The sequence below is a fragment of the Mytilus edulis genome, chromosome 2, assembly GCF_963676685.1.
Source record: "Mytilus edulis chromosome 2, xbMytEdul2.2, whole genome shotgun sequence".
Taxonomy (NCBI): Eukaryota; Metazoa; Mollusca; class Bivalvia; order Mytilida; family Mytilidae; genus Mytilus; species Mytilus edulis.
This window is the reverse complement of record NC_092345.1, coordinates 10,813,024-10,838,911: the sequence shown is the minus strand read 5'-3', so window position 1 is coordinate 10,838,911 and position 25,888 is coordinate 10,813,024. Positions and strand designations below refer to the sequence as shown.

The 25,888-nt window shown below is 31.8% G+C and overlaps 1 protein-coding gene across 5 annotated transcripts; it reads right to left on the bottom strand.

The window, feature by feature from the left end:
- Positions 1-5,014: 5,014 nt before the first annotated feature.
- LOC139511432 (organic cation transporter protein-like) lies at positions 5,015-24,911 on the bottom strand. Of its 5 annotated transcripts, none has more exons than XM_071298176.1 (11): positions 24,612-24,911; positions 23,031-23,191; positions 14,923-15,115; positions 12,878-12,981; positions 12,239-12,393; positions 11,295-11,466; positions 9,532-9,753; positions 8,888-9,114; positions 7,610-7,791; positions 6,976-7,130; positions 5,015-6,359 (listed from the first exon to the last, which is right to left on the bottom strand). In XM_071298176.1, the coding sequence occupies exons 2-11, from the start codon at positions 23,171-23,173 to the stop codon at positions 6,299-6,301; spliced, it is 1,614 nt and encodes a 537-aa protein (XP_071154277.1). In that variant the 5' UTR covers positions 23,174-23,191; positions 24,612-24,911; the 3' UTR covers positions 5,015-6,298. The 5 variants fall into 5 exon arrangements, with proteins under 5 accessions (XP_071154277.1, XP_071154279.1, XP_071154280.1 ...); XM_071298178.1 differs by having other exon boundaries at positions 11,298-11,466; XM_071298179.1 differs by lacking the exon at positions 11,295-11,466 and adding an exon at positions 10,635-10,803.
- Positions 24,912-25,888: the final 977 nt, after the last annotated feature.

Here is a 25,888-nt window from a genome sequence, read left to right as displayed (position 1 = left end):
ACTACATTACAAGTTTTCAAAGGGAATCAGATTTAATTGAAAATAAATGTATTTCTAAGGACATTGAGTTTAAATAATGTCGCATTTTTCGCAATAATTTCTGAATTTACATTATTGATCAAAGAAGCAAAAAAATAATGCCATTATGTCCACTTGAATTGATAAATAGTGCACATGGTCAACATGAAAAACATTGGTATTGGAATCCACGAGTGGGAGTTTGACAGCATCCTACAATTCACCAATTGTCCCGACTTTGATTTATTTATCCGTATTTCTTTCCTGAACACAAGCCCATGTACAGTCACGTCAATCTAAGATCTATGAGTTTGAATGTTCCTCTGGTATCTTTCCCCTCTCTTTTTAGCTCACCTAGCCACCGTTTCACAAAAGGTCGTGAATCGTAAAATATGCAACCGTTTTACAAATATTTACGATTTACGACTAACGAGAAATATGGGTTGCAAATTCCCGACTGGATTCTCATCACTTGGCATTCGTTGTCTTCCGTCGTCTGTTAACTTTTACCAAAATCAACTTCTCTGAAACTACTGGGCAATATTTTACCAAACTTGGCCATGTTCATCATTGGGGTATCTTGTTTACTAAATGTATCCGATGACCCGTGTAACCGTAATCTGTTGTCTTCCGTCGTCTGTTAACTTTTACCAAAATCAACTTCCCTGGAACTACTGGGCCATATTTTACTAAACTTGGCCATGTTCATCATTGGGGTATCTTGTTTACTAAATGTATCCGATGACCCGTGTAACCAATCAAGATGGTTAACAATAAACATAGTCGTAAAATGTAGATTTTGGCTTATATTTCTAAAACAAAATCATTTAGAGCAAATTTGACCTGATTAAGATTGTTTATTAGGTTAAGATATACATGTATCTACCCTGAAATTTTCAGACAAATCAGACAACCCATTGCTGGTGATTTTAAGAACATTTTGCAGGTTTTGGTTATTATCTTGAATATTTGTAACTTTTTGTAATCTTATAAAATCTTCTGCTCTAAAACTACAGCATTTCTGATAGCACTGATAAAATGCTAGGAGTGTACCACTAGTTTTCGGGTTTCTGGGGCAGTATAATAAGCTCAGTAGTCAGCGCTTGGGTTGTCGGGGATTGCTGGAACGTTATGCGTTCTTATATGTGTCGTCGCCACTAACGATGTGACGTCGTTTTTCTATGTATATTGTAGCTTTGATTATATGCATATTGAACCATACACTTGTATTTTATTGAGAGTCAAACCTAATCGAACACAACGCGAAGTATACACCTCAAAACCCTACATTGTAGAGGATTGCTGGAACGTTATGCGTTCCTATATGTACCGTCGCCACAAACGATGTGACGTCGCATTTCTATGTATTTTTTTAACTATGATTATATGGTTATGTTTGAATGAATATTGAACCATACATTTGTATTTTATTGAGAGTCAAACCTAATCGAACATAAAGCGAAGTATACACCTCAAAACCCTACATTGTCGGAGATTGCAGGAACGTTATGCGTTCCTATATGTAAAGTCGCCACTGACGATGTGACGTCGCGTTACTATGTATATTTTAACGTTGATTATATGGTTATGTTTGAATGAATATTGAACCATACACATGTATTTTATTGAGAGTTAAACCTAATCGAACATAACGCGAAGTATACCCCTCAAAACCCTACATGGTCGAGGATTGCAGGAACGTTATGCGTTCTTATATGTACCGTCGCCACTAACGATGTGACGTCGCATTTCTATGTATTTTTTTAACTATGATCATATGGTTATGTTTAAATGAATATTGAACCATATACTTGTATTTTTTTGAGAGTCAAACCTAATCGAACATTAACGCGAAGTATACACCTCAAGACCCTACATTGTCGAGGATTGCGGGAACGTTATGCGTTCCTATATGTATCATCGCTCTAACGATGTGACGTCGCTTTTCTATGTATATTGTAGCTTTGATTATATGCATATTGAACCATACACTTGTATTTTATTGAGAGTCAAACCTAATCGAACATAACGCGAAGTATACACTTCAAAACCCTAAATTGTCGAGGATTGCGGGAACGTTATGCGTTCCTATATGTACCGTCGCCACTCATGATGTGACGTCGCGTTTCTATGTATATTTTAACTATGATTATATGGTTATGTTTGAATGAATATTGAATATTGAGAGTCAAACCTAATCGAACATAACGCGAAGTATACACTTCAAAACCCTACATTGTCGAGGATTGCAGGAACGTTATGCGTTCCTATATGTACCGTCGCCACTAACGATGTGACGTCGCGTTTCTATGTATATTTTAACTATGATTATATGGTTATGTTTGAATGAATATTGAACCATACACTTTTATTTTATTGAGAGTCAAACCTAATCGAACATAACGCGAAGTATACACTTCAAAACCCTACATTGTCGAGAATTGCGGGAACGTTATGCGTTCCTATATGTACCATCTACACTATCGATGTGACGTCGCTTTTCTATTTATATTGTAGCTTTGATTATATGCATATTGAACCATACACTTGTATTTTATTGAGAGTCAAACCTAATCGAACATAACGCGAAGTATACACCTCAAAACCTTACATTGTTGAGGATTGCAGGAACGTTATGCGTTCCTATATGTATCATCGCTCTAACGATGTGACGTCGCTTTTCTATGTATATTGTAGCTTTGATTATATGCATATTGAACCATACACTTGTATTTTATTGAGAGTCAAACCTAATCGAACATAACGCGAAGTATACACTTCAAAACCCTACATTGTAGAGGATTGCAGGAACGTTATGAGTTCCTATATGTACCGTCGCCACTAACGATGTGATGTCGCATTTCTATGTATTTTTTACCATGATCATATGGTTATGTTTAAATGAATATTGAACCATACACTTGTATTTTTTTGAGAGTCAAACCTAATCGAACATTAACGCGAAGTATACACCAAGACCCTACATTGTCGAGGATTGCGGGAACGTTATGCGTTCCTATATGTATCATCGCTCTAACGATGTGACGTCGCTTTTCTATGTATATTGTAGCTTTGATTATATGCATATTGAACCATACACTTGTATTTTATTGAGAGTCAAACCTAATCGAACATAACGCGAAGTATACACTTCAAAACCCTAAATTGTAGAGGATTGCGGGAACGTTATGTGTACCTATATGTACCGTCGCCACTAATGATGTGACGTCGCGTTTCTGTGTATATTTTAACTATGATTATATGGTTATGTTTGAATGAATATTGAACCATACACTTGTATTTTATTGAGTCAAACCTAATCGAACATAACGCGAAGTATACACCTCAAAACCCAACATAAGTAATGAATTGATTAATAACACTTTCTATTAGTATTTAATAGCTAAGGTACCAACTCTCTCAGAAGTTTTTGAACTTTGGCTAATATTCAAAATCTTTAAGTTTTTCACGCGATTCAGTTCATATACACATTTCTCGTTCAATCGATTTTGAGTTTTTTTTATCAAGATAAATCATGAATTTGCTATGGACAAATAATTTTAAAAAGGGTTATTTTTATTTATTGTTCAAGGGAGGAATACTCGTGTCTCGGATATACAATAACGGTCAAAGAAAGTATAATGGCATTGTTAAAACTTTCAAAGTTTATGACTTCATATTTACCACTTAAAATCCATGATGAAACAGCTTCCTGGTGAGCTGAAATTTTTATCAAGAAATATTAAAGGCATTGGGAAATAAACAGGCTATGCTGCAGTGTTGCTTCACAGAAACGAAAGTTGACAATTGAAAACATGATGAAATTTGGTCGTAAATATTTGTTTTCAACCGTCAATTACTAGAGTCAAGTCAAGATACGAGGAAAGCTTAACTGTATCTTATGTATTCTTTATTTCATACAATTGGTTATAAAGGCGCGTTTAAATATCATTAGACTTTGAAGTATTAAATGAGAGGACATTATCTGTATACCAAATCGTGACGCTAAAAGCAAAAGACTGGCTTCTTTTCGTTCTTTCTTTGTTTTCATTGTTCGAAATGACTGCTCCTTTGTTAATTTCTACCGACCAGAGTTAATAAAGACGATACAAAAAATAATTAATAAAATTTTCTCATAGATATATCTTTACCTGTCGTCATCCAAATTTCATGAAGATTGATTGAATGATTGGTGTTAAACGCAACTTTCAGCACTTATGTACAAATTATGGAGGTAGGTTTTTATTGGTAGATGGAGCTGTAGTGCCCGTAAAAAACCATCAATCTTTGGTAGAAAAACTTTAAATAGTCGATTAAGGTTTGAGCCGAGCGCACTTTCCTCATGAATAATCCGAATTCAAAACCTCATTGTTGACAGGCTAGTGATACAATTGTTCTACGTATAACACTCGGTCACCTAGGTCCCGGTAGAAAATGTTAATGTGAAATACAAACGATAATCATCAAATGTTTTTCCATTAGATAATTTATCCCGAGTAATCACTAGAAACGAACACGCTTTCGAAATACAAAACAAAAATGGAATGGCCGCGCCTATTCATGTTGATTTAAAAATTCTGTTAACAGAATGGTAGTTTTATTCAGTTGTAAATCAAATATGCAACTGCAAACAGTGGATTTAATTTTTATTCTTTATAAGAGGGACTTGTATTGCAGGATCTGCTTTTAATTATAGGCATATTATTTTAACTGTGTCGACAACTTTATCTCGAGAACATCAGGATTGTTATTGCACCTATCCATTCGTTTTATCAATTTGTCTAAGGTGTACTTAAAATGAAACATCTAAATATTAAAATTCTGCTTCCGATTTTGATATAATGTCATATCTTTATTTCATCATAAAGATAAACCAGCACTTCAACTTTTCTTTAAATCCTTATGAAGTAAAACGCAAGCTACCTCGAATACAACAACGCCATGCGTGGACCTTTACAAAGTAATACACTTTGCAAAATAACGACAACAAATAAGATAAGATAAGATAAGATAATTTTATTAACCAATCATGGTGCCCAAAATTAGAGCTATACAATAAAATAATTACAAAATATAGCACAGTAAATGATTAGAATGATGAGAATGATTAAAGTACATTTAAACTAAAAACATGAATACACATTCACACTAAGTAACATGATTATAAACCATGTTATTGACAAAAAATAAAGTTATTTTGGGTGGGATTGTGACCTTGAGAAATTACATAATTGTTTTAATCCTAGTTCTATCGGAGATAACTCCTGATAGATTTTATTACATAAAAATATATTTTTTCAAACTACATTGATATTTTCTAAGATTCCTCCGTTCTTCAAAAAGGGAGTGCAATAAATTAGATAGGTTTGAAGTAGCAAAAAAATCTTCAGATGAAGGAATCCAAGCATGTTCATTTCATCAGATAATCTTGAAATTGTTTTGAATTGTAATAGAATTTTAAAAATAAGACAGATGTTGAGATCTTTAATCTATCAGAACAGGAAATTTTGAAAGAAAATGTAGTTCTTCTTTTACTGCGTTCTTACATAGCTTACACTTTCTGTCTTACCAATATACCTTGAAGTTCCTTTTCGATTTCAAATATAACACACGTGATAACTTAAGTCTTTGAACTACAAACCTACAAACTAGATTTGTTGTATACAAATAAAAAGTTGGAGTGCTTTCAATAGCTTGTGTCGACAACAATGACTTTTTTTTGCTTTTGCTGTGCGAAAAGTTATTTTCACTATTGTACACAAATAAATCCGGCATTGTTTTTGATGGTGGAAATGCTTTTAATTTTTATCCTGTATATATACAAAGTTATTGATTTCCTGTTTATTTCTGTTTCGGACTCAATTTTGTTTTGAGAAATGAGTATTTTTGACTGAACAAACAGATGTTGCATTTGAAACAGAATATGTTCATCTTTCTTTTACCTTAAATTCTAATTTTTGTTTGTCCTCTTTTTGCGAAAACCTTTAGTTTAAAGTCTCTGATGTTCGGTTCCGTGTAAATCTACCTGTATTTACAACTATCGTGATCGTAAATTTGAGAAGGGAATGTGTCAAATGTCAATGAGACAACAACCCGACCAAATTACACTAACAAAGGTCACATTTCTCATTTTAATTCCCATGTTTAAATTAGTGGGTTTGATTACTTCTTTTTATTAATAAAGAAGTCTTATCCAATTAAAAGTATATAAAACAAATTACATATCAATACAAAAACAATATACAAATGGTAGTTATATCATTTTTCAAAATATGTGTAATTATGTTGTTTCTTTTAAAGAATCCAGTTCCTGCACCTGTTCTACTTCGTGTGTTAGATTACTGAAAAAAAATTAGAATATGAAATAAATACTGCATGGACTAAAGATGAATATTTTGTTTTCATTTATTGATTCTGTCGTTCTTTCTGTTTATGTATATCACTATCATATAAAAAGTTATCTTTCAATTTTCTTTCCTATTTTCAAATATCATTTTGCATCACATCTGTTTTAGTTTGTAACCCGGATTTGTTTTCTCTCTATCGATTTATGACTTTTGAACACCGGTATACTACTGTTGCCTTTATGTACTTTAGATGTATCCAACTAAGGCTTTGTATGCAAACACGTTCTCCTTGTATATGTACATCAATATAGAGAAAGTTTTCTCTCAGTTTTCTTGCTTTTTTTCATTTGTCCTTTTGCAGTACTAACTTTACTTACTTTTATTTTAGATATGTCCACCTTTGTATACAAACACACCATTAAAGTTAGAAACCCGTGTAATGAAATACATGTATAAGAAAAGACTGTTTTGCAAACAGGACTATAGTCGCATATTTTAACATGTGCGATCAATATGTTTTAATTAAAAAAAAGAAAACGCTTCTTTTTCAATTTCTTATACATTATACCGGGGTACATAATTTTTCATTATAAAGTACAAATGTACATACTTATTAAGAGTTTTTGCGTCTTTTATTGACTCTGGGAGCAGCGTTTTGACCGTTTCTGGTAAGGCGAAAGCAGCAAGAAGTCCCGCAACCAGTCCTACGGCTCCGAATATAATCAATGGTAAAGCTTTACCGAACTGTGTTGAAAAAACTGAGTCCTGTAAAATACAAATAAGCTCCAAAATATTTTGTTTTACTTTCTTTAAATATTCAATCTATAGTTGAGCTATCGCAATGCTATTTTATTATACACATGTATTTATAAAATCGGTATAGTACAAACATCTTAAACCCAATTATATAAGAGATGAACTATTGTGTCATTTAAAAGAAAATTTACAATCCATACCATTAATTTGTTATATACGTTGAATATTATGTGTATTTTATTTATTTTTGTAAGCTCTGTGTTCTGTGCAACTTGTCATGGCAGTTATTGTTAAACAATTTTTATATTTAATTTGTTAGCATGTATTTGTTTTATTTAACGGTGTCTATCCATATATTTCCTATGCCATACTTTGAAGCCAAGTCGACGTGACAAATATCAAATGCTTCACGGGACTAGAATAGTTGTCTTCTTGATTTCTAAAACAGTAATGATTACATAACGAGGAAGTCATTACTGAAAACTTACCAATTCTCCTATGTATGCTGAGGTAATTGATCCTATTCGACCTGACATGCTGCATAAACCAAGCGCTGATGCTCTCAATACAGTTGGAAATAATTCAGCCGTTATCAGATATGCAAAGAAGAAGGCAATGGTTGTAAAGAATTTTCCGCCCATTGCTAAAGTAATGGTCAACCAACTAAGAGCTGTAATTAAAAGTATACAAACATTGTGTTGGATGTTTACAATTTGTAAATGTGGTATATTGAATTTCCCTACCATGTAGAAATAGATTGAATTAGCAATGTATTTGGCACATTTCTTCGGAATTATGACTGTAAAGCTCTACAACTTTGTATCTGACTTTGCATATCAACTGTTTGAATACGAGCGCCATTGATAAGTCTTATGTAAACGAAACGCGGGTCTGGTGTTTAAATTATAAGCCTTGTATCTGTGGTGAGAAATAATAAAAAAATAAAATGTTGAATTATCTAAGATTATCAACCGCTAGGTATAAACTGCACTACCCTTCCCGAGCACCTAGATCATCTCTGACTCTTTGGTTAGGTTAAGATTTGACCAGTATTTTATTGTTTGTCATGGCATTGCCGTTCGTTTTGGACTTGTGAACTTGATCATCCGTTTAGTGTCTTTCGATACCTTTTTGTCAGTATTTTGCACAAGCTGACTGTTTTGATTTTTAAAGCTCTAAAACTTCGTATCTGATTTCGACTACCAATTGTTTTATTTAAAGAACCACTGATTAGTCTTGAAACTTGCGTCTAACGTACAAAATCATCTGCCTGATATCCTTGATGAGGTTTTATAAAATGTGTATATCGGTAAAAAAAAATGCATGAATTGGATTCTCCCGGTCAATTGCATTCAAATATCGAACGCGAAAGGAACTGTGTAACTCTAATAATTTTCGTTCAAGCAGAGTAACTTTTCTATTCACTTACTTAAGTTAATTTACCATTGTAATTGCTTTCTTCATTTCCCTTTTATAATACATTTAAGTAAGTCAGATTAATACGTATCCCTCAGTTTAAGTTTGAAACCAGGATTTGGTTTTTTCTATCGCTTTATGAGTTTCGAACAGCGGTATACAACTGTTGCCTTTATTTATTGGTTCTTGAAATCAGAAGTTTACAAATTTTTTTATTGTTTATAATTTGATATTTAATTCATTTATAATTTGTAATAACAATTGTGCGACTTAGATTGTGGTTGCTCCCCAGAAAAGTTATTATAGCATATTGTCATTGAACCCCCTTGTTGGTGTCACCATATACTTACATTCAGAAGCATAAAGAGACGGGAAAATAGTGCAGAAACATGTCAGACCACCAATAACCATTGATGAACAGAAAAACACTTTCCGCCCAAATCGGTCTGGACCTAGTAAACAGAAGAAACAGGCAACTGTTTCCACTGTACTAGATATTCCAAAATTGACGTAAATGTTTCCATCAAATTTTGCTACATTCATTGATATTCCATAATATGTCAAACTGAGTGCAAACCTGCAAAACAAAATTAAGAAGATTTTCTTTCAAAGTGTTAATTCTTGTCACATGTTATTATTTTATCCTTACTATTTATCATATTTTCCAGCCGAAAAGGCAATTATAACATTATTAAGAAAACAGACACCATCCTTTAACCGTATGATTGGCTACATTATTGTTGTTACAGAAAATGTGATTGTTTGCATACTCATATGTTATAATATGAAACTTATTGAAAACAATTCAGCATTATAGAAATATAAATACTTCTCCGTATTATGTATTATAATTATATCTTTTTTCTTGAAAAAAAATGACTTATGAAGAAAAAAAAATGTACACGAAGCCATTTCATATTCTAAGTCAAACATATTTTTTTTTAACAATTTCATTTTCATTTCAAATTCACATTTAGAAAATTAGTTTTCTTACCAGTTCAGTGCTACTATGCACAGTCGCATGCATAACATCTTCGATTTCATTAATGCTTTCATAAAGTTGAAAATTGATGCATTTTTCTCCTTGTGGATAGTTATATCTTCTGATGAGAGATTTATATTTTCTCCATTTGTCTTGGCAATCTTTTGCAGAATTGCAATTGCTTCTTTCTTCTTTCCTTGACTCAACAGCCAACGAGGTGATTCAGATATAAAACTACAAAAAAGATGAAGATATTTCACTAAGGTGTGTTAATCTAATTTGACTTTTGATGATTTTAAAATGTGATTTACATTTTGCAGGAACTAACATTCAAGCATTTTAAACCCTACTTGTGCTAAAGTAAAATTACAGACCTTAATAGAATGAGGTGCGTTAAGGCTAAGATTAAACATTGAAATATTAAATGATCTGTGTGTGGAAATAAATAATATTTGCTAGGTTTGTGATGATTTTAAGTGAGTTATACTTCAATTTTGAAAAAAAACATATAAACAAAAAAAATAAAACTTTTAAATTTCAGTTGAAAATAAGGCCCACTAATGACCTTATCGCACCCTTTCGTTTACTTGTCCAAAAAAAAGAAGATATAAATGTATTAATAATATTAAAATATGAATGAACTTGCTCTCTTCCACAAAACAGTCACTAGCAACAACACATTCTCCGGGTTCCACAAGTTACATTTCAATGTATATGAAATAAATACGAATGTTCACTGTCCTCCATGTTTTATGTTGTGATGGTTTATTTCAAGTGAAATAAAATATAACTGAATAGAGTAATTATAGTATATCGAAAAAATAATTCATATGCTTAAATATCTTATTGTTATATGCATTTTGTTATTAGTACCGCCCATACATTTTTTTTTTTACCTTTTATTCCTTTTTTAGTCAATGCCCAAATTTCCTTTAGAAATTACTGTGGTATTTTAATTTGATTTGAATATTACCAAGCATATAGACGCCTTTTCCCAAAGCGTGTTTATTTTTTGAAAATGGACATAACCAAGCACATATATGTCTATCCCCAAAAGCTTGTTTTATTTTCAGCATTAGAAATATTGCTGCTTGATCATCAGATATTATTCTTACAACAAAGTTATAATGTATCCACCAATAAGTATACTGATGGTAAACATTAAATGTTCCCAATTGCGGATGAAAAATGCCAATAAAAGTAAAATGTAGAAGCCAATACAAAATGTAAAATACACACAGAACGAGGCTAAAAGTCTGTGTTTAGGCCCAACGAGCTCTGTTGCTAAAACAATATAAAGATAAATAGCATAAGAATAATATCCTAAGTGTAAGCTATCATTATATATGTGAATGATGAAAAGGTATAGAATATTTCTTTAAATCAGAGAGAAATGCATAATGGTCATATTCTTCTCCTTTTGTCATCAGCTGTCTTATATCTTAAGTTACAAGAACAGTAGTCTAATGTGTTTTTTTTATCCATTGTGTTATGTTCCCGATTTGACTACGAGTGAATTTGGCGATTGATGCATGCATGACAAGAGACTATAATCCTTTCAAAACACAAGGTCGCGTTTCGTTTGGAGTTCATGCGATTCCGTAAGTTTTCGTTGGCTTACTTAGTTTGTATATTCGTCATCGACGTAAGACATTTGAACAGCGATAAGTTAATGTTGCTCAAATTAAGATAGTCTTATTATTTTAACGGCACCACACCTCCTGATTTAAAATACAAAACAAAAACATCAATTAAAAAAGACGGTGTATTCTTACAACAACAACACAATAATGTATCCACCAATAGGAACACCAATGGCCCACATTAGATGTTCCCAATTCCGGAAGAAGAATGCTAATAAAAGCAAAATGTAGTTGCCAAAACAGAACGAGAAATACACACAGAACGATACAAAAACTCTGTGATCCGGCCCTACCATCTCTGTAGCTAAAAATAGAATAATATAAGGCCATACAAAATAAACCCTGAGCTTCTCGGGCCCGTTGATTTTTTGTATAATAAAACGGATCCTTGAAGCAGGTTTCTGTCAGGATTTCCTTTGATACATCCTTTTGACATAAAATAAAGGACATATGCAAGCAGTTGATTGGTTTGTTCCGTTTAATATGGGTTTTGATTTGTCATCCGGAGGAAGATACTAATGTACCTTTATTTGTTCCATTCTAGCATACACTCATGTTCGATGTGAGGAAAATAGCTGTGCTAATATATGTGCAAAAATATTGCCTACAGAGCATTTATTTCCCGCTTCATAGATATTTACAAAATTATAGTCGCTGGAAAATTTGATTTATGATATATCAGAGTTATTGTTTCATTTAAGCGAAAATATGTAAATTATAAACAGATTGCATAATAATCATTCTTTGAATATGACAAACACAAGGGTGAAAATCTACTGAAGCAAAAAAAGAACGAGTTTTTTATATGTCAGAGTTATAAGATATCTGTGCGGATATGTGCAAATATGTAAATACCTTTCTGATATGTTTCGAAATAAGGCTTAATATCATTTTAAGCTAGAACATGTGATTAATTGTTTCAATTGTTCTAATATGTGTCTTGTATAAATTGTGCGGATATGTGTATGATATATATATATATAGCGCAGTAAACTGTTATGCTACATTTGAACACGTGTAATTGCATCCTCGGAATTCAAGTAGAAACGGCATGAAAACTAATTATGATAACTTACCTAGAACATAAGGAACAATGTAGTAAATAACACTCCCAAAACCGTTGAAAAACTCAAAGATCGTCACTACGTCTAAGCTAGGAATCAGAGGTCTTACAGCCGTTGATATTAGTAAAAGAGCAATTCCAAAACCAAGTAAAGGTTTACGACCAAACCTGTTAAAATAATCTACACATTTAGTTTTCATGCAAACGTATCACCTTCTCAGAAGCCACAAAATAAATTTAGGAATAGTTAAGGTTTAAAAAAGTGACAGTGGAAATGTTTTCTCGGCTAAAACTGGTTGTGCAGATAGGCATTTGTTTCGTTCTTGAAACAACAACAAAAATGAAACAGATTGACTTTCTTTAGTGTAAAAACGACTCCAAATTAAATTATAGTTTTATAACTCAAACATGAATGACATTAAGACTAAAAGTAAAGAAAATTTCTATAGTTAACTGTCACCCGGTGAAAATTTTCACTGTAGTACTAAAAACGATAAAGGTTTGTTCTGGCAAATTAATTCTCTATATTTAATCAAAGGTAAGTAACACACAAGATTTTGTAAAATGTGTAACTTACATGGAATAATAGGGTAAACATTGATGATATTAACACCTCAAACAAGTAAAAGTGGGAAAAAAACTGCATACTTACGTGTCCGACAGAAAACCAGTGAATATTGATCCAACAAGGAGACCAAGATAGTGACTCATTAAAAAATGTGCTCGGTAAAACTTTTTATCACACACAACATCAAACTGAAAGCAAAACGTTACGGTATATATTTGTTATTTTTTATTCCCTATATTTCAACAGATCACCAATGAATTGACGATCTTCTTCAAAACTAGCTTTCTGAAACAAACAACAGCCTGAATAGATCACCAGGTAAATATAACTATTAAATACCATGACATCTATTCTTCTTTCGTGTATTTTGGTACTTGGCATGAGTTATAAGAAACCTTTCTTAAATTGTCCGTTTCGATTATTATTTCATTAATTTGGCTAATAATTTGTGTTCTTTTTTAACGAATAGTTCTTCAACTGGCATGGTAGAGATACATCCTTCGCTTTCAAATATTTGGCTTTAAGCGTTCCTGAAGAAGGTAACTACTCTAGTTATAGGACTCATTGCAATTGATAGATAGATATAAGCAGGTCAAATGATTATCAATACAATATTTTTAAAAATGCCACAAATAAAGTGTTATTTAATTTTTCTGCAATCAGTTATGGTTGCTTTAATTATTTTTTGCACTTTTTTTAAAACTTTGTATTGATAATCATTTGACCTGCTTATATATATATATCTATCAATTGCAGTGAGTCCTATAACTAGAATGGCAATTTGGCCAAGTTGACTTGCTTATAGATATTTTTTGGCTAATCTTGGATTGGATTTTTAAGTTGCGTTAAGGTACATATTCTGTACAATACTAATTAGCCCCTTGACTATGCTCACAAAAATGAGTTTATCTAGAATTTTGCTCTTTCCCTTTTCATTTCGTCTTGATGCACTTTTTGATTGATCTCATTACAAAGGAGTTGGAAGTAAATATCTCTGTTCGTTATTGTGAAAAACTATATATGAATTTATTTATTTTAAAACTAAGATAATACTATATAGATAAAAAAAAATCAAATAAACCGTTTTATGCTTAGAAAAAATCAAATTAATGTCACACAGTTAATTCGAAAATGTAAAAACAAATGTAACACATTGAATAATCAAATGCATGCAGTTTCCGTTAGTATAATATTTCGACGAATCAACAAAGTATTGATATACATACTACAGGAAAATATTGGTAGGTAAAACACATGTTGTATTCTATAATCTGAAACTAGGAAATTGTGAAAATTTTAAATAGTAAATGTTCAATAGATTAAAAAAAAACTTTAATTCTAAATATTTGATTAATGTTTGCGGCCTTCAATTAATTAGAACCAGTATTCAAAATGGAAATTTAAATGAAAAATTTAAAGACGCAGTTGTGTTTACAATAGTAGTATAGAACATAACAGAATTGTTACAGAAAATCTGTATTGTAGCACATTGGATGGGTCAAATCTTATTTCACCAGACTTATATCAAATGAATTTTGAAAGATACATCCGTTGTTTTGCTCTTTAAGTTGGTGTGTTCCTCACGGTTTAGTTTGAAGCCGCATTTATTTATTTCTCTTAATCGATTTACGACTTTTGATCAGGGGTAAACTACTGTTTCCTTTATTAGTCACACTTTGGTATAAATATATGTAAAATGAAAGAGATCTTTAATGTATTACAGAATGTCACAAATAAGGAATGTCGGAGTTTTAACAATCCTTTTCAGTCGGTATCATTCAACTATTAATCGAATAGCCTGAAAATTCAAGCAACGGTATTTTTCCGCACATTTTTTGTGACAGATATAGATGGGTTAATAGAACAGAGCAATATGAAAAGTCTTTTGAGCATATTATAAGATGGAAATACGCTTTGAGTATCTTTTTGGCCAGCTGAAAAGTTTACAACGTTCATAGAGCTATTAATCTAAATCGTCTTCCTCCTATTAGGCAACCCTGCAACAATTTGAAATCGTTTTTATTTCCATTATATGTTAAAGTTGACTTGCTTACTGTTTTTTCTTTTTTCTTCATTTTCTTGGCGTATGCTACATATTGATGATTTACAAAATAGTATATCTACTATACCTTAGATATGATGGTTTCTACAAATACACTTTGGTCATATACCCAGCTACTGCATTTGGTTTCAGATCCATTTATCATTATTGAACATTCTGTCGCATTATACCCGTGATCAGAAACTACTTCAGATGTATTATCAAAGTATATTTGTGTGTGTAGAGATTCATTTCCTTCCAGATCATGGGGCGTTTGACATCTGTGTAAAAAAAGTAAATACTATTCTTAGCAACACATATCTATTTTTCAATTAGTCAACAACTGCCAACTTCAGGTCTTCAATGATCTTTAACTTCGTACTTTATTTGACCTTTTTTTACTTTTTTGGATTCGAGCGTCAGTGATGAGTCTTTTGTAGACGAAACGCGCGTCTGGCGTTTATACAAAATTTAGTCCAGGTATCTATGATGAGTTTATTTACTACGTTCCAAATTGTTTGGACAAAAAGTAAAATAACAAAAGAACGAACTCCAAGGAAAACTCAAATCGGAAAGTCCCTTATCAACAAACTCATCACAAATAACAGGATTTAAATTTTATATTTGGGCCAGACGCCCGTAATCAAATTGCACTATCAAAAGCTCAAACACACCAAATGAATGAAATGAATGGAAAACAACTGTCATATTCCTGACAGGCATTACTATATGTAGAATCCAAAACATAGTCAATACACGTCTCCTTCAATACGTGTATTACTCGCTATATAAATACACACTTATTCAAAATGTTACAATCAGATATAGAACCTACAATAACATATCAAATAACTTATCTGGGATCTTATACAAATATAAGACCACAAAAGCATGTCGCTAGTGAGTTGAGACACGCATCGTTGTAAATATAACGGAATTTCATGCGATTATCATATAAGTGAGAGGTTTAGTGCTATAAAGCCAGGTTCAATCCACCATTTTCTACATTTCAAAATGCCTGTACCAAGTCAGGAATATGACAGTTGTTGTCCGTTCGTTTGATGCGTTTTGTCATTTGATTTAGCCATTTGATTAGGGACTTGCCGATTGCATTTTCCTCGGAGTTCAATATTTTTGTGATTATAATTGATACAAACTTAGATTCCCAAGACGGAACATTATCTAGTTCTTAAATGAACGTATTAATTAAAGAAACGAATATCAATTTGATGTTACCAACATTTGGTTTGTTTTAGTAATACTGGTGATAAACTTAAATATCTACTTAAAAAAATTGAAGGTCAGTTTTATATTTCAAATAATATATAGTCAGGCTGACCTTTTTTTTTAAATATTTTACTGCTCTTTTTATTTTTTTATCATACAAAAGGCCCCATCGTTTTGTACAGTTGTTAGGACAGGAGAATGCTACATCTGACTCACAAAAGAAAATAGTATACTCTTTTAGATAAAGAAATATGAAGAAGAAAAAAAATGGAAAATTCTATAAAAAAAATTCTTCGTGTAACACAATATTGTTCAAATGTTGGTGTTTATCGTGAGATAGGATATAGCCTTGTAACCCGACATTATCGTCAAGATGTTATTGTATTGGTGTAACCTTGAGGAATTTACCTGTTTAACATTTGCAAAAAAGCATGTAAATGATATCAAACTAATTATACAGCCTCAGGAAACGTAAATAGAAAATTGTCTTAGTGACTACTAGTGACCTTCTGCTGTCTTATTGTTAGAATAAAATAACTCATAAACAATACCAGTATGCCAGTCGCACGTTTCATCTAGAAATAATAATACTTTATTTCCGCCGAATCCGTAACCAAATACAGCTTATTAGATAAACTAATCATAAATACCAGCTACGGTAATCTATGCCTGAGGTAGAAAAGCCTTAGTATTTCAAAAAATCAAAAAAATTGTAAACAGTAAATTTATAAATATAACCATATCAATGACAATTCATGTCAGCACAAAAAATGCTGACTACTGGGCTTATGATACCATCGGGAAAATAAATCTCCATCAACAGTGGCATCGACCCAGTGGTTGTAAATAAACTCATCATAAATACCAGGACTAAATTTAGTATACGCCAGACGCGCTTTTCGTCTACAAAAGACTCATCAGTGACGCTCGAATCCAAAAAGTTAAAAAGGCCAAATAAAGTACGAAGTTGAAGAGCATTGAGAACCAAAATTCCAAAATGTTTTGCCAAATACAGCTAAGGTAATCTATGGCTGAGGTAGAAAAGCCTTAGTATTTCAAAAAATCAAAAAATTTGTAAACAGTAAATTTATAAATATAACCATATCAATGACAATTCATGTCAGCACAAAAAGTGCTGACTACTGGGCTTGTGATACCCTCGGAGAAATAGATTTACGCTATGTAAATATCCAATAGACAATATACAGTCTCGTTAGTTACGATTGAATAAAAAAAGTTTAAGACTGAGCAGTAAAATGTTGTTAAATGGTGCTTTAAACAATATTTTCTAAAATATAATGCAATATTTAGTCTTCAGCCAATCATGATGAAAGTTTATTTAAGATGCTCACATCCACTCTAATTTTAAGTTGAAGGTTGATGTTTGCCAATTGGCATACATACATGTACAACATCTCATTTTTATACGCCCGTCAAAATTTTGACGGGACGTATTATGGCATACAAATGTCCGGTGTCCGTCTGTCCGTCTGTCCGTCTGTCCGTCTGTCCGTCTGTCTGTCCGGCGTAAACATGTCGCACCGTAACTTGAGAACGACTTATCTAAATTTCATGAAACTTAATATAGTTGTTTTTTATGATGGTCAAATGATCTGTATACTTTTTGGTGAAAATAAGATTTAAACTTTTTGAGTGACGGCACTTTGTAACTAAAACAGGGGGGGTGGTTTTTTTTCACATGTCGCACCGTATCTCAAAAACGATTCTTGATTATTGCTTAAAACTTTACACACTTCTTAGTTATATTAATCTTAATATCTGTATACTTTTTGGTGATGATTCAAAATTTCATTTTTGAGTTATTGAGTATTTTGTAAAAAAGGGGGAGGGTTTTTTACATGTCGCGCCGTATCTCAAAAACAATTTATGATTATTGCTTAAAACTTTACACACTTCTTTGTTATATTCATCTAAAGATCTGTATACTTTTTGGTGATGATTCAAAATTTCATTTTTGAGTTATTGAGTATTTTGTAAAAAAAAGGGGGAGGGGGTTTTTACATGTCGTGCCGTATCTCAAAAACAATTTATGATTATTGCTTAAAACTTTACACACTTCTTTGTTATATTAATCTTAAGATCTGTATACTTTTTGGTGATGACTCAAAATTTAATTTTTGAGTTATTGAGTATTTTGTAAAAAAGGCGAGTTTTTTTTTTTACATGTCGCGCCGTATCTCAAAAACAATTTATGATTATTGCTTGAAACTGTACACACTTCTTTGTTATATTAATCTAAAGATCTGTATACTTTTTGGTTTGATTCAAAATTTTATTTTAGTGATATTTGTAAAAAGAAAAACAGGGTTTGGGGGGGGGGGGGGGTTCACATGTCCCGCCGTGTCTCAAAAGCAATAAATGGTAATTGCTTAAAACTTTCTCAAAAACTATTTATGATTATTGCATAAAACTTCCACACAAGACGTCGGGCGTATCATGCGCTCATGGCGCAGCTGTTTATTTTACATGTCGCGCCGTATCTCAAAAATAATTTATGATTATTGCTTAAAACTTTACACACTTCTTTGTTATATTAATCTAAAGATCTGTATACTTTTTGGTTTTGATTCAAAATTTTATTTTAGTGATATTTAGTTTTTTGTAAAAAAAAAAAACAGGGTTTGGGGTTTCACATGTCCCGCCGTGTCTCAAAAACAATAAATGGTTATTGCTTAAAACTTTCTCAGAAACTATTTATGATTATTGCATAAAACTTCCACACAAGACGTCGGGCGTATCATGCGCTCATGGCGCAGCTGTTTATTGTTTTAAAGAATAATCATTTCAAATTCTAGATACATTTAAGATTCCAGTCTATTCGTTGAATTGGAATTTGAAAATAATCTTGCCGTGAAAATATTCTAGATAAACAAGTTATGCTTTCTATCTCCTGATTCGTAACCACAGTCTCTACATAGAGCGTGGTCAATATGACAGAAACTTAATTTTATCACTAATTCCTTGTCCGGATTTAGCAATACGTCATGTCTCCTTTTTTAAAAAGCTCTTTAAATACGAAAATATGAAATATTGCCATGATATATAAAAGCCATTATTTGATCTAAATATTTGGATGGCTATACATTCTGGGTTTTTTTACAGATATGTTCGCTCAGTATGTTCGCTTCTAACACCACTGAAGAGACGTGTATGTCGAAATTTACACCTTGTGCAGTAAAATGGGTACATTTAATGTTTTCAACGCTGTTGCGTGTTCAAGGGTGTTTATGTGAACAGGAAGTGGAAAATCAAAGGAATTGAAAACGATTAAGAGGGGTTCAACCAGATGATACCACATCTTTTTATTTTAATTGTTTAACAATGCGACAAAATGTGTAATATACGGAATGTTGGACGTAAACTAGTGTAGCCTCCACTCATTTTGAGCTAACGAAAGTATTTGTAATATTTGTTCTGTTGGCTAAACATGCTAAATGTTAAGAAAAATATGTTGATGATATATATCGAAAATGTTCATGCTTGTTTTTTTAAATAAGTTAAATACAGGAGAAGGTATAACATATACTAGCCATTATTTGCACTCGGGATTAATCGCAAAAAAATGTTACCTAAAAGATTATTAAAAAATATCATCTTCTTTGAATCAGTGACATATTGTCTAAGGTCTTGGTTCGTATCTATATATCATGATAAGATCTCAAAGTAGACTTTCTGTGGCAGTTTTAGAAGTTTTAAATTAATTACAAGAAGTTTAAGCCCTTAGGGTGACAAAACATTGTCTTGTGATTTATGAACATCTGAAAAATGTTGTAATTTCAGAAAAGGATTAATTTTCTCCCAATCCAGGTCAGTAAAAGACAAACAACGTTTCTCCTGTATTACAGCAAAATTCATTACGTGTGTAGCTAAAGATAATATCTTGAATTACCTTGCTTGCTAGCTGAACCGTGAAATCATTATTAGGTTAGGTATACTACCCTCTGGTGTCATCCTGGTTTGCCCACTTTTAATTACATGTATATGTAAACATAGAGGGAATTGTTGTTTTAACAATTATAGTTTATTTCTGAATGATAGTCATGATTTTTACCTTTTATTTTACCTGTAAATTTTTAAAAGAATATTATATTCTGCTATTAAATTAAGGAAATTGTGCAAAACTTTTCTATATTTTATATATCTTTAGCAGGAAAATGTATTTTTATTTATAAAATGAATAGGAAAAATGTGCACTGAAAATGAATTATTATTCCAATTTATCACCAAATAGTTTTAATTATTGGTACATTCTGAAAAAAGTAAAAAATAAAAGAATGAAATTAAAGATTTATTAGAATAAATCTCATTTGAATATCTTTGACGTTAATCAACTTAATTTTTTTTTTAAATCTTAATAAAATACATTGTTCTGAAATTTAATATAAAAATATCAAATTAATTCTAACAACTAGAATATAAATGCAACTGTTCAGTAGCCAAGCTATAAATATGACACAATTTGAACAGTAATCTGCAACCAAGATAGCATTTTCTTTAAAATAACAACAACAAAAAAAACCAATTAAATATCTTTCAATTAATAATCATGAATGCTAACAACACCAGTTAGAACTTCAACTATGACGACTATTTATTGACTATGAGACAGCAACCAACAACGCGATACGAACAGTGTGGCCAGGGGTAAATGTGAAAGGCTGCTTCTTCCACTTCACCCCGTGTATTTTGGCAATAGGCACAGAAATGTGGACTACAGTCCAATTATAAAGAAAATGAAGACATAACTCAACTGATACGAGGGGCCGCAGTACTACCTCTTGTTCCACCCCACCTTGTTGAGGATGTTTGGCTATTGGAGAAGCTGAAAACATACTCGCTACAACTTCATTTACAGAATACATGACATAGTTCTGGATTTAAAGCTACCGCTTTCTATGGAATCACTATTACACAGAAGGACCCCCACCACAAATCACTGGGAAGGATGGCACAACAAACTTAAGAAGAGACTCAAACATGCCCACCCAATCATCTACGAGATCATTGAGCTACTGAAGGAAGACACAGGCACTAACAGAATGCAACATTATCCAGTATGCAGCACCAAAAAGACGACGATACAGAGTAATAGACATCAGACTCCAACTACTGAAAGACCGATACCAACAAGGACTCATCAACGTGGTAGATTACTCTGACGCAGCATCCCATCTTCTCCATTTGAACTGAACAATTAAGTGAACTATTGTAAATTGTGACTTTGTAAATATAATGTTTTGCGACTTTTGATGTATATTTAAAAGATTGTATTTCTCCTCATTTTACATATTTCCTTATGCAATGCATTTATAAAATTGACTTAATTTATTAAATTATGTTTGCAATAAAAGAGATCTTGTATTAATGTCTTTATATCATGAAAATCATTCAGAACTATAAAGACATTTTTGTAACTGAATATCATTTGTTTGTTATTTGTTGTGTGCATGTATGTATGTTGAATGAATTGAACGAATTTATATTAAATTATTGAGAAAAAATATTTGATTCTTTAAATAATTTTTCTAAAAAAAAATAAACCTGAATATATAGAAAACACTTACAATCTATATACCTAAGTTGGAACAGACTATACAATTGTATGCTCATTAAACCTTTTGTCTTTTTTGTTTTCTTAATAATAGATAATTGGTAGAATTAAAAGTGGGCAAACCAGGAGTAAACCTACCCTCTTTTCTGATTAGTCTAGTCTTACAGACATATAGATTGGTTATATGTTGGACTAGTCTACTCTTAAATGAGGATTATCGGATAGTATATCTAACTTAATTACTAATGACTTCACGATTAAGCTTGCAAGCAAGCTATCTTTTTAAAGGTATGTTGCTGTAAGATTAAATTAGAGTTATCTCTCTTTGTACAGTTGGTACCAGGATTATAATGTACAGCTGACGCCTGACCTCAACTCTAACAATATTTTGAAAAGATGTGTGTCGATCAGTGTAATATTTTTTTCTTGATAATATGTTTGTTAATAACTTATGACTTCTATGATTAGGACATTTATGTGTAATACATGTGTAATGAATACCGGGAGAATAAGCGGAAACAAGTTGTCACATCTTCTTTTGTTGTGGTAGAATTGTAAATCATAATTAATACTTAACAAGGAGCATGAGTTTTTAAGAAGGTCAAGAAACAAGTAATTATAAGCAATAAAACTAACCTTTTTTTTGTTTTTTGTTTTTTATTTTTTGTTTTTAATTTATCTAGATTTTTTGTTTTTTGTTTTTTGTTTTTAATTTATTTAGACGATCAACATCTATACATATTTGTTAATAAACAAATGCTTACGCATGTAACATTAAAACGCTAGCTGGTGATATTCTTGTCATATTTTATATAGTATCACACAATATAGAGCTACACAAACTGGCTTCATCGGGTGCATGCAGTCATGTAGGTAAACTTGGTTACAAATATGAATTATGTACACAGCTAACTGCGCTGTGTAAACAATAAGACGTCCAAGCCTTATTCGTTTGGAATTTTATCATAAAACTGTTCCTCATATTTTTAGTCCATCAGGTTAAAGAGGACATAGTGACAACAAAATTAAAACAGCTTATGAATCAAAGTATATCTTATCAATGAGGGTCTTGACAGGGGGTCTTCGTGTCTGTATTCTTTGGTTTTTTTTAAGCCAAGGCTGGGTACTGACATGAATTAAATTATATTTTTTAAAATAAATTCAAGATCATGAAATATTTTATTTTAATCAGTAAAAGCTTCATCTGGCAAAGTAAATTGACCGTTTTGTCACAGTTGTTTGGTTTAAATGCTTGCAAGTTTATTTCTGTACTGACGACTCGGGTGTTTATGGAAATACTCAGGTTTTCTAACCATTGTATCTCGGGCTTACCTGAAGTTTTTTAGGAAATAACATGCACATTGGAATGGCTATCATACAGATTTATTTTTTCTTACCTGTGTTCATGCTCTCCAAATGTAAAATTCATAGCAAATGTAGTCAACGCATTAAATATGGGTGCTATAGACAGGAGGACGATGATCATCTTTTGATATTTACCAAATCCACCAATTTTGTTTACAATGGCGTCGTATTCCATGTTTCTGAATGTATTTACCTAAAAATACAAATTAAGTCTTTCAAATTCAGTGTATCTAGCGTAGGCGAAGCAATTATTAAAACGTTTTGCTCTTCGCAGCCTTAATCCAATTAAATATGACATCTGGAAAGGCTTTGCCTAGTGTTATCCCGTTACGCCTTTGTGTGCTGCTGTAACGCCTTCCTGCGCAGGAAAGTCTCAGCAAAAAAAAAGTCTTTCAATACTTCATAATTATTTGGAATAAACTTTAGCCCATGTTATTGTCATAGAGAATTGCTATCTCGAGATTTCTTGTATAATGAGGAGAACTACTACAAATTCTTGTTCTAGTTTTTATCTTTTTTTTAATATACTTTGATATCTATTTTTATAAAATCGACCTCATTACACTACACACTTTATACTGTAACCATATCATACATATATTGCTCATATTTCATTTGATTTCTTTGTGTATTGTAGAGCTTATTGTTGGTAATATAAACGTTTTCACTTAGTTACTCTAGCTTTAAAAATATCTTCTATGGAAGTTAAAACAATGATATGTGCACTAAATGCTCGTTTTTGACTGTCCAAATTTAAACATTTAAATATCAAAATCCCGGGGGGGCCACTTCAAACTTTTTTAGGTAGGGGTGAGCAGCTGAGACATCAAGTACCCCACCCTTTTCATATAATTTGTTTATCAAAAATATATACCTTGTCATATATTAATGAACAAAAAACAGACCTATAGATATATTTGGATATTTTTCATCTTCTGATACATTAGAGTTTACAAAAATTTTGAGGTCCCGCTCATTTTACGTTTTTGTTTAGAAGCAACGCAGTCGCAATAATCACACATTGCTTTTCCAATAAATTCTTCACTCTTCTTTTTGCCAGTGCTATTTGCCCCTTTTATACCTTTAATTATGAAGAAATTTCAATTTGAAAAGACAATAGATAATGTTTTATCAGATAATTGTAGTAACACTTCAGATATCATAGTATCACTTTTACTGAGTTTACATTAATTAAAAACTGATTTGTCATTCCCGCTTGAAGGATGCTGACACTATGCTATGGAATTTCTTCTAATGTTTCATGTATGCAAACCTTTCAATGTTAATAAGGTGGAAATGTCAAAATGATTGGATTTATTGCTCCTATATCTAACCTCAGTGGAAATACCACATTGAATAAATAGAGTTTAATAGCTGATGCATTTACGACTGTGGTTTAACCGCATTAAAAATAAACAGGAACATTTGATTAGTTTCAGATACTTATAATATATATCCAGCAAGTGATAATATCAACCTATTGATATATTTAATCTGAATTTCTCACCCTTTTCATATATCATGAAGCATGAAATAGTGACCTATTCCAGCGGCTCATCCCTACCAGTCATTACATAGGAAGTGGCCCCCCCGAGATCAAAATGTTCACATACCTTATTCGATATCACTGTATAAACTACCAGTTTGAGGAATTATATGTGAAAGCGAATATTTTACACTTGTAACTTTTATTTAACTGAACGTCTAATATCCTATAATGGTCTGACAACCTCTGAGGTGTCCTCGGTTTGTAAAGATTTCAAGCGAAAAGATAGATTACATTCAACTTGTCATATGGCGGCTTTGTTAATAAATATAAGGCTCATTTTCAGACGCCACAGGAAGTAATAAACGAATCTTGATTTTGTTGTATTAGCGTTTCCACTCCACTACACGCATCCTACAAACCGGTACAAACTTGAACAAACCAGAGATCGATCGATATGAACATACAAAGCATTGCATATGTTTAAAAGTGTAGCTTGTTTAGAAATAAAAAAAAATAATGTTTTTCATTAATAGATACAGGCTTTTATTTTATATATATGTATATACATATATAAATGTGTTTGGTTTTTATATGTTTTATTTTTTTTTAACAAGGCAATGTCTTCATTTTCATCCGTTGTGTGTAATCTTTCCATCCATGACCATTCCTCTTTAAAAATTGTAATATGGGTTGAATTACATTTTATCTGCTTCATCTTTATTATACTTAAGGGTGTACTTAGGTGAGATTTTGGAATTTGTGTCAGCTAGATGTTTGGTTTCCATGGTGTTTTCCCTTCAATATAAGGTAACATATTTTGCCTCATAACACCCATTTGCCTTTTCATATAAGACTAAGGGTGCATTTGAAGGGACACTAGCTACGAGATATAGGTAAAAATCTAAAATACGATTGTTTTGTTCAATTGTTAATGAAAGTGAATAGTGTGAACTAAGCAGCCAGTATGGTTCAATCTTGTCAAAATAAGATAAGAAACATTGATGATGCATTTTTCACTTGAAAGTGAATAGTTCGACCTCATTGAATCCATATTCATGTGAACTTCAATAAAAAAATTTAACCATTTAACTAGAGAGATTAATAATTAACGCATGCACTGTCCGTGTTAAGTTATTTACAGGAAAAGAATGTCAACTTTGAAAGTGAAACAAAGGTTAATCATTTTATTGACTAGTTTGAACCACAAAAATCATTCTTAATCAGATAAAAACGATGATTAACATATTTTTTTAATCTATAATATAAAATAATACAGACCTAGAAAATCCAATTGTACTAGTCTATATACCTATTTGTATCTATGTTGATGTTAATATTCTTATATGGCCATCGGGGATCCACGGTCGTCTAGGCTAAAAAAAAACACACACAAAAAGAAGC

What these genes read in the sequence shown, in the direction of transcription:
- LOC139511432 (XM_071298176.1), bottom strand. Translation starts at nt 23,173, where the DNA reads ATGGAATACGACGCCATTGTAAACAAAATTGGTGGATTTGGTAAATAT. An exon ending in TACATTATTGTGTTGTTGTT is followed by an intron (nt 9,754 to 11,294) that starts GTAAGAATACAC and finishes TCTTTTTTGTAG; the next exon opens with TTTTATATCTGAATCACCTC. An exon ending in GACGCAAAAACTCTTAATAA is followed by an intron (nt 6,360 to 6,975) that starts GTATGTACATTT and finishes ATTTTTTTTCAG; the next exon opens with TAATCTAACACACGAAGTAG.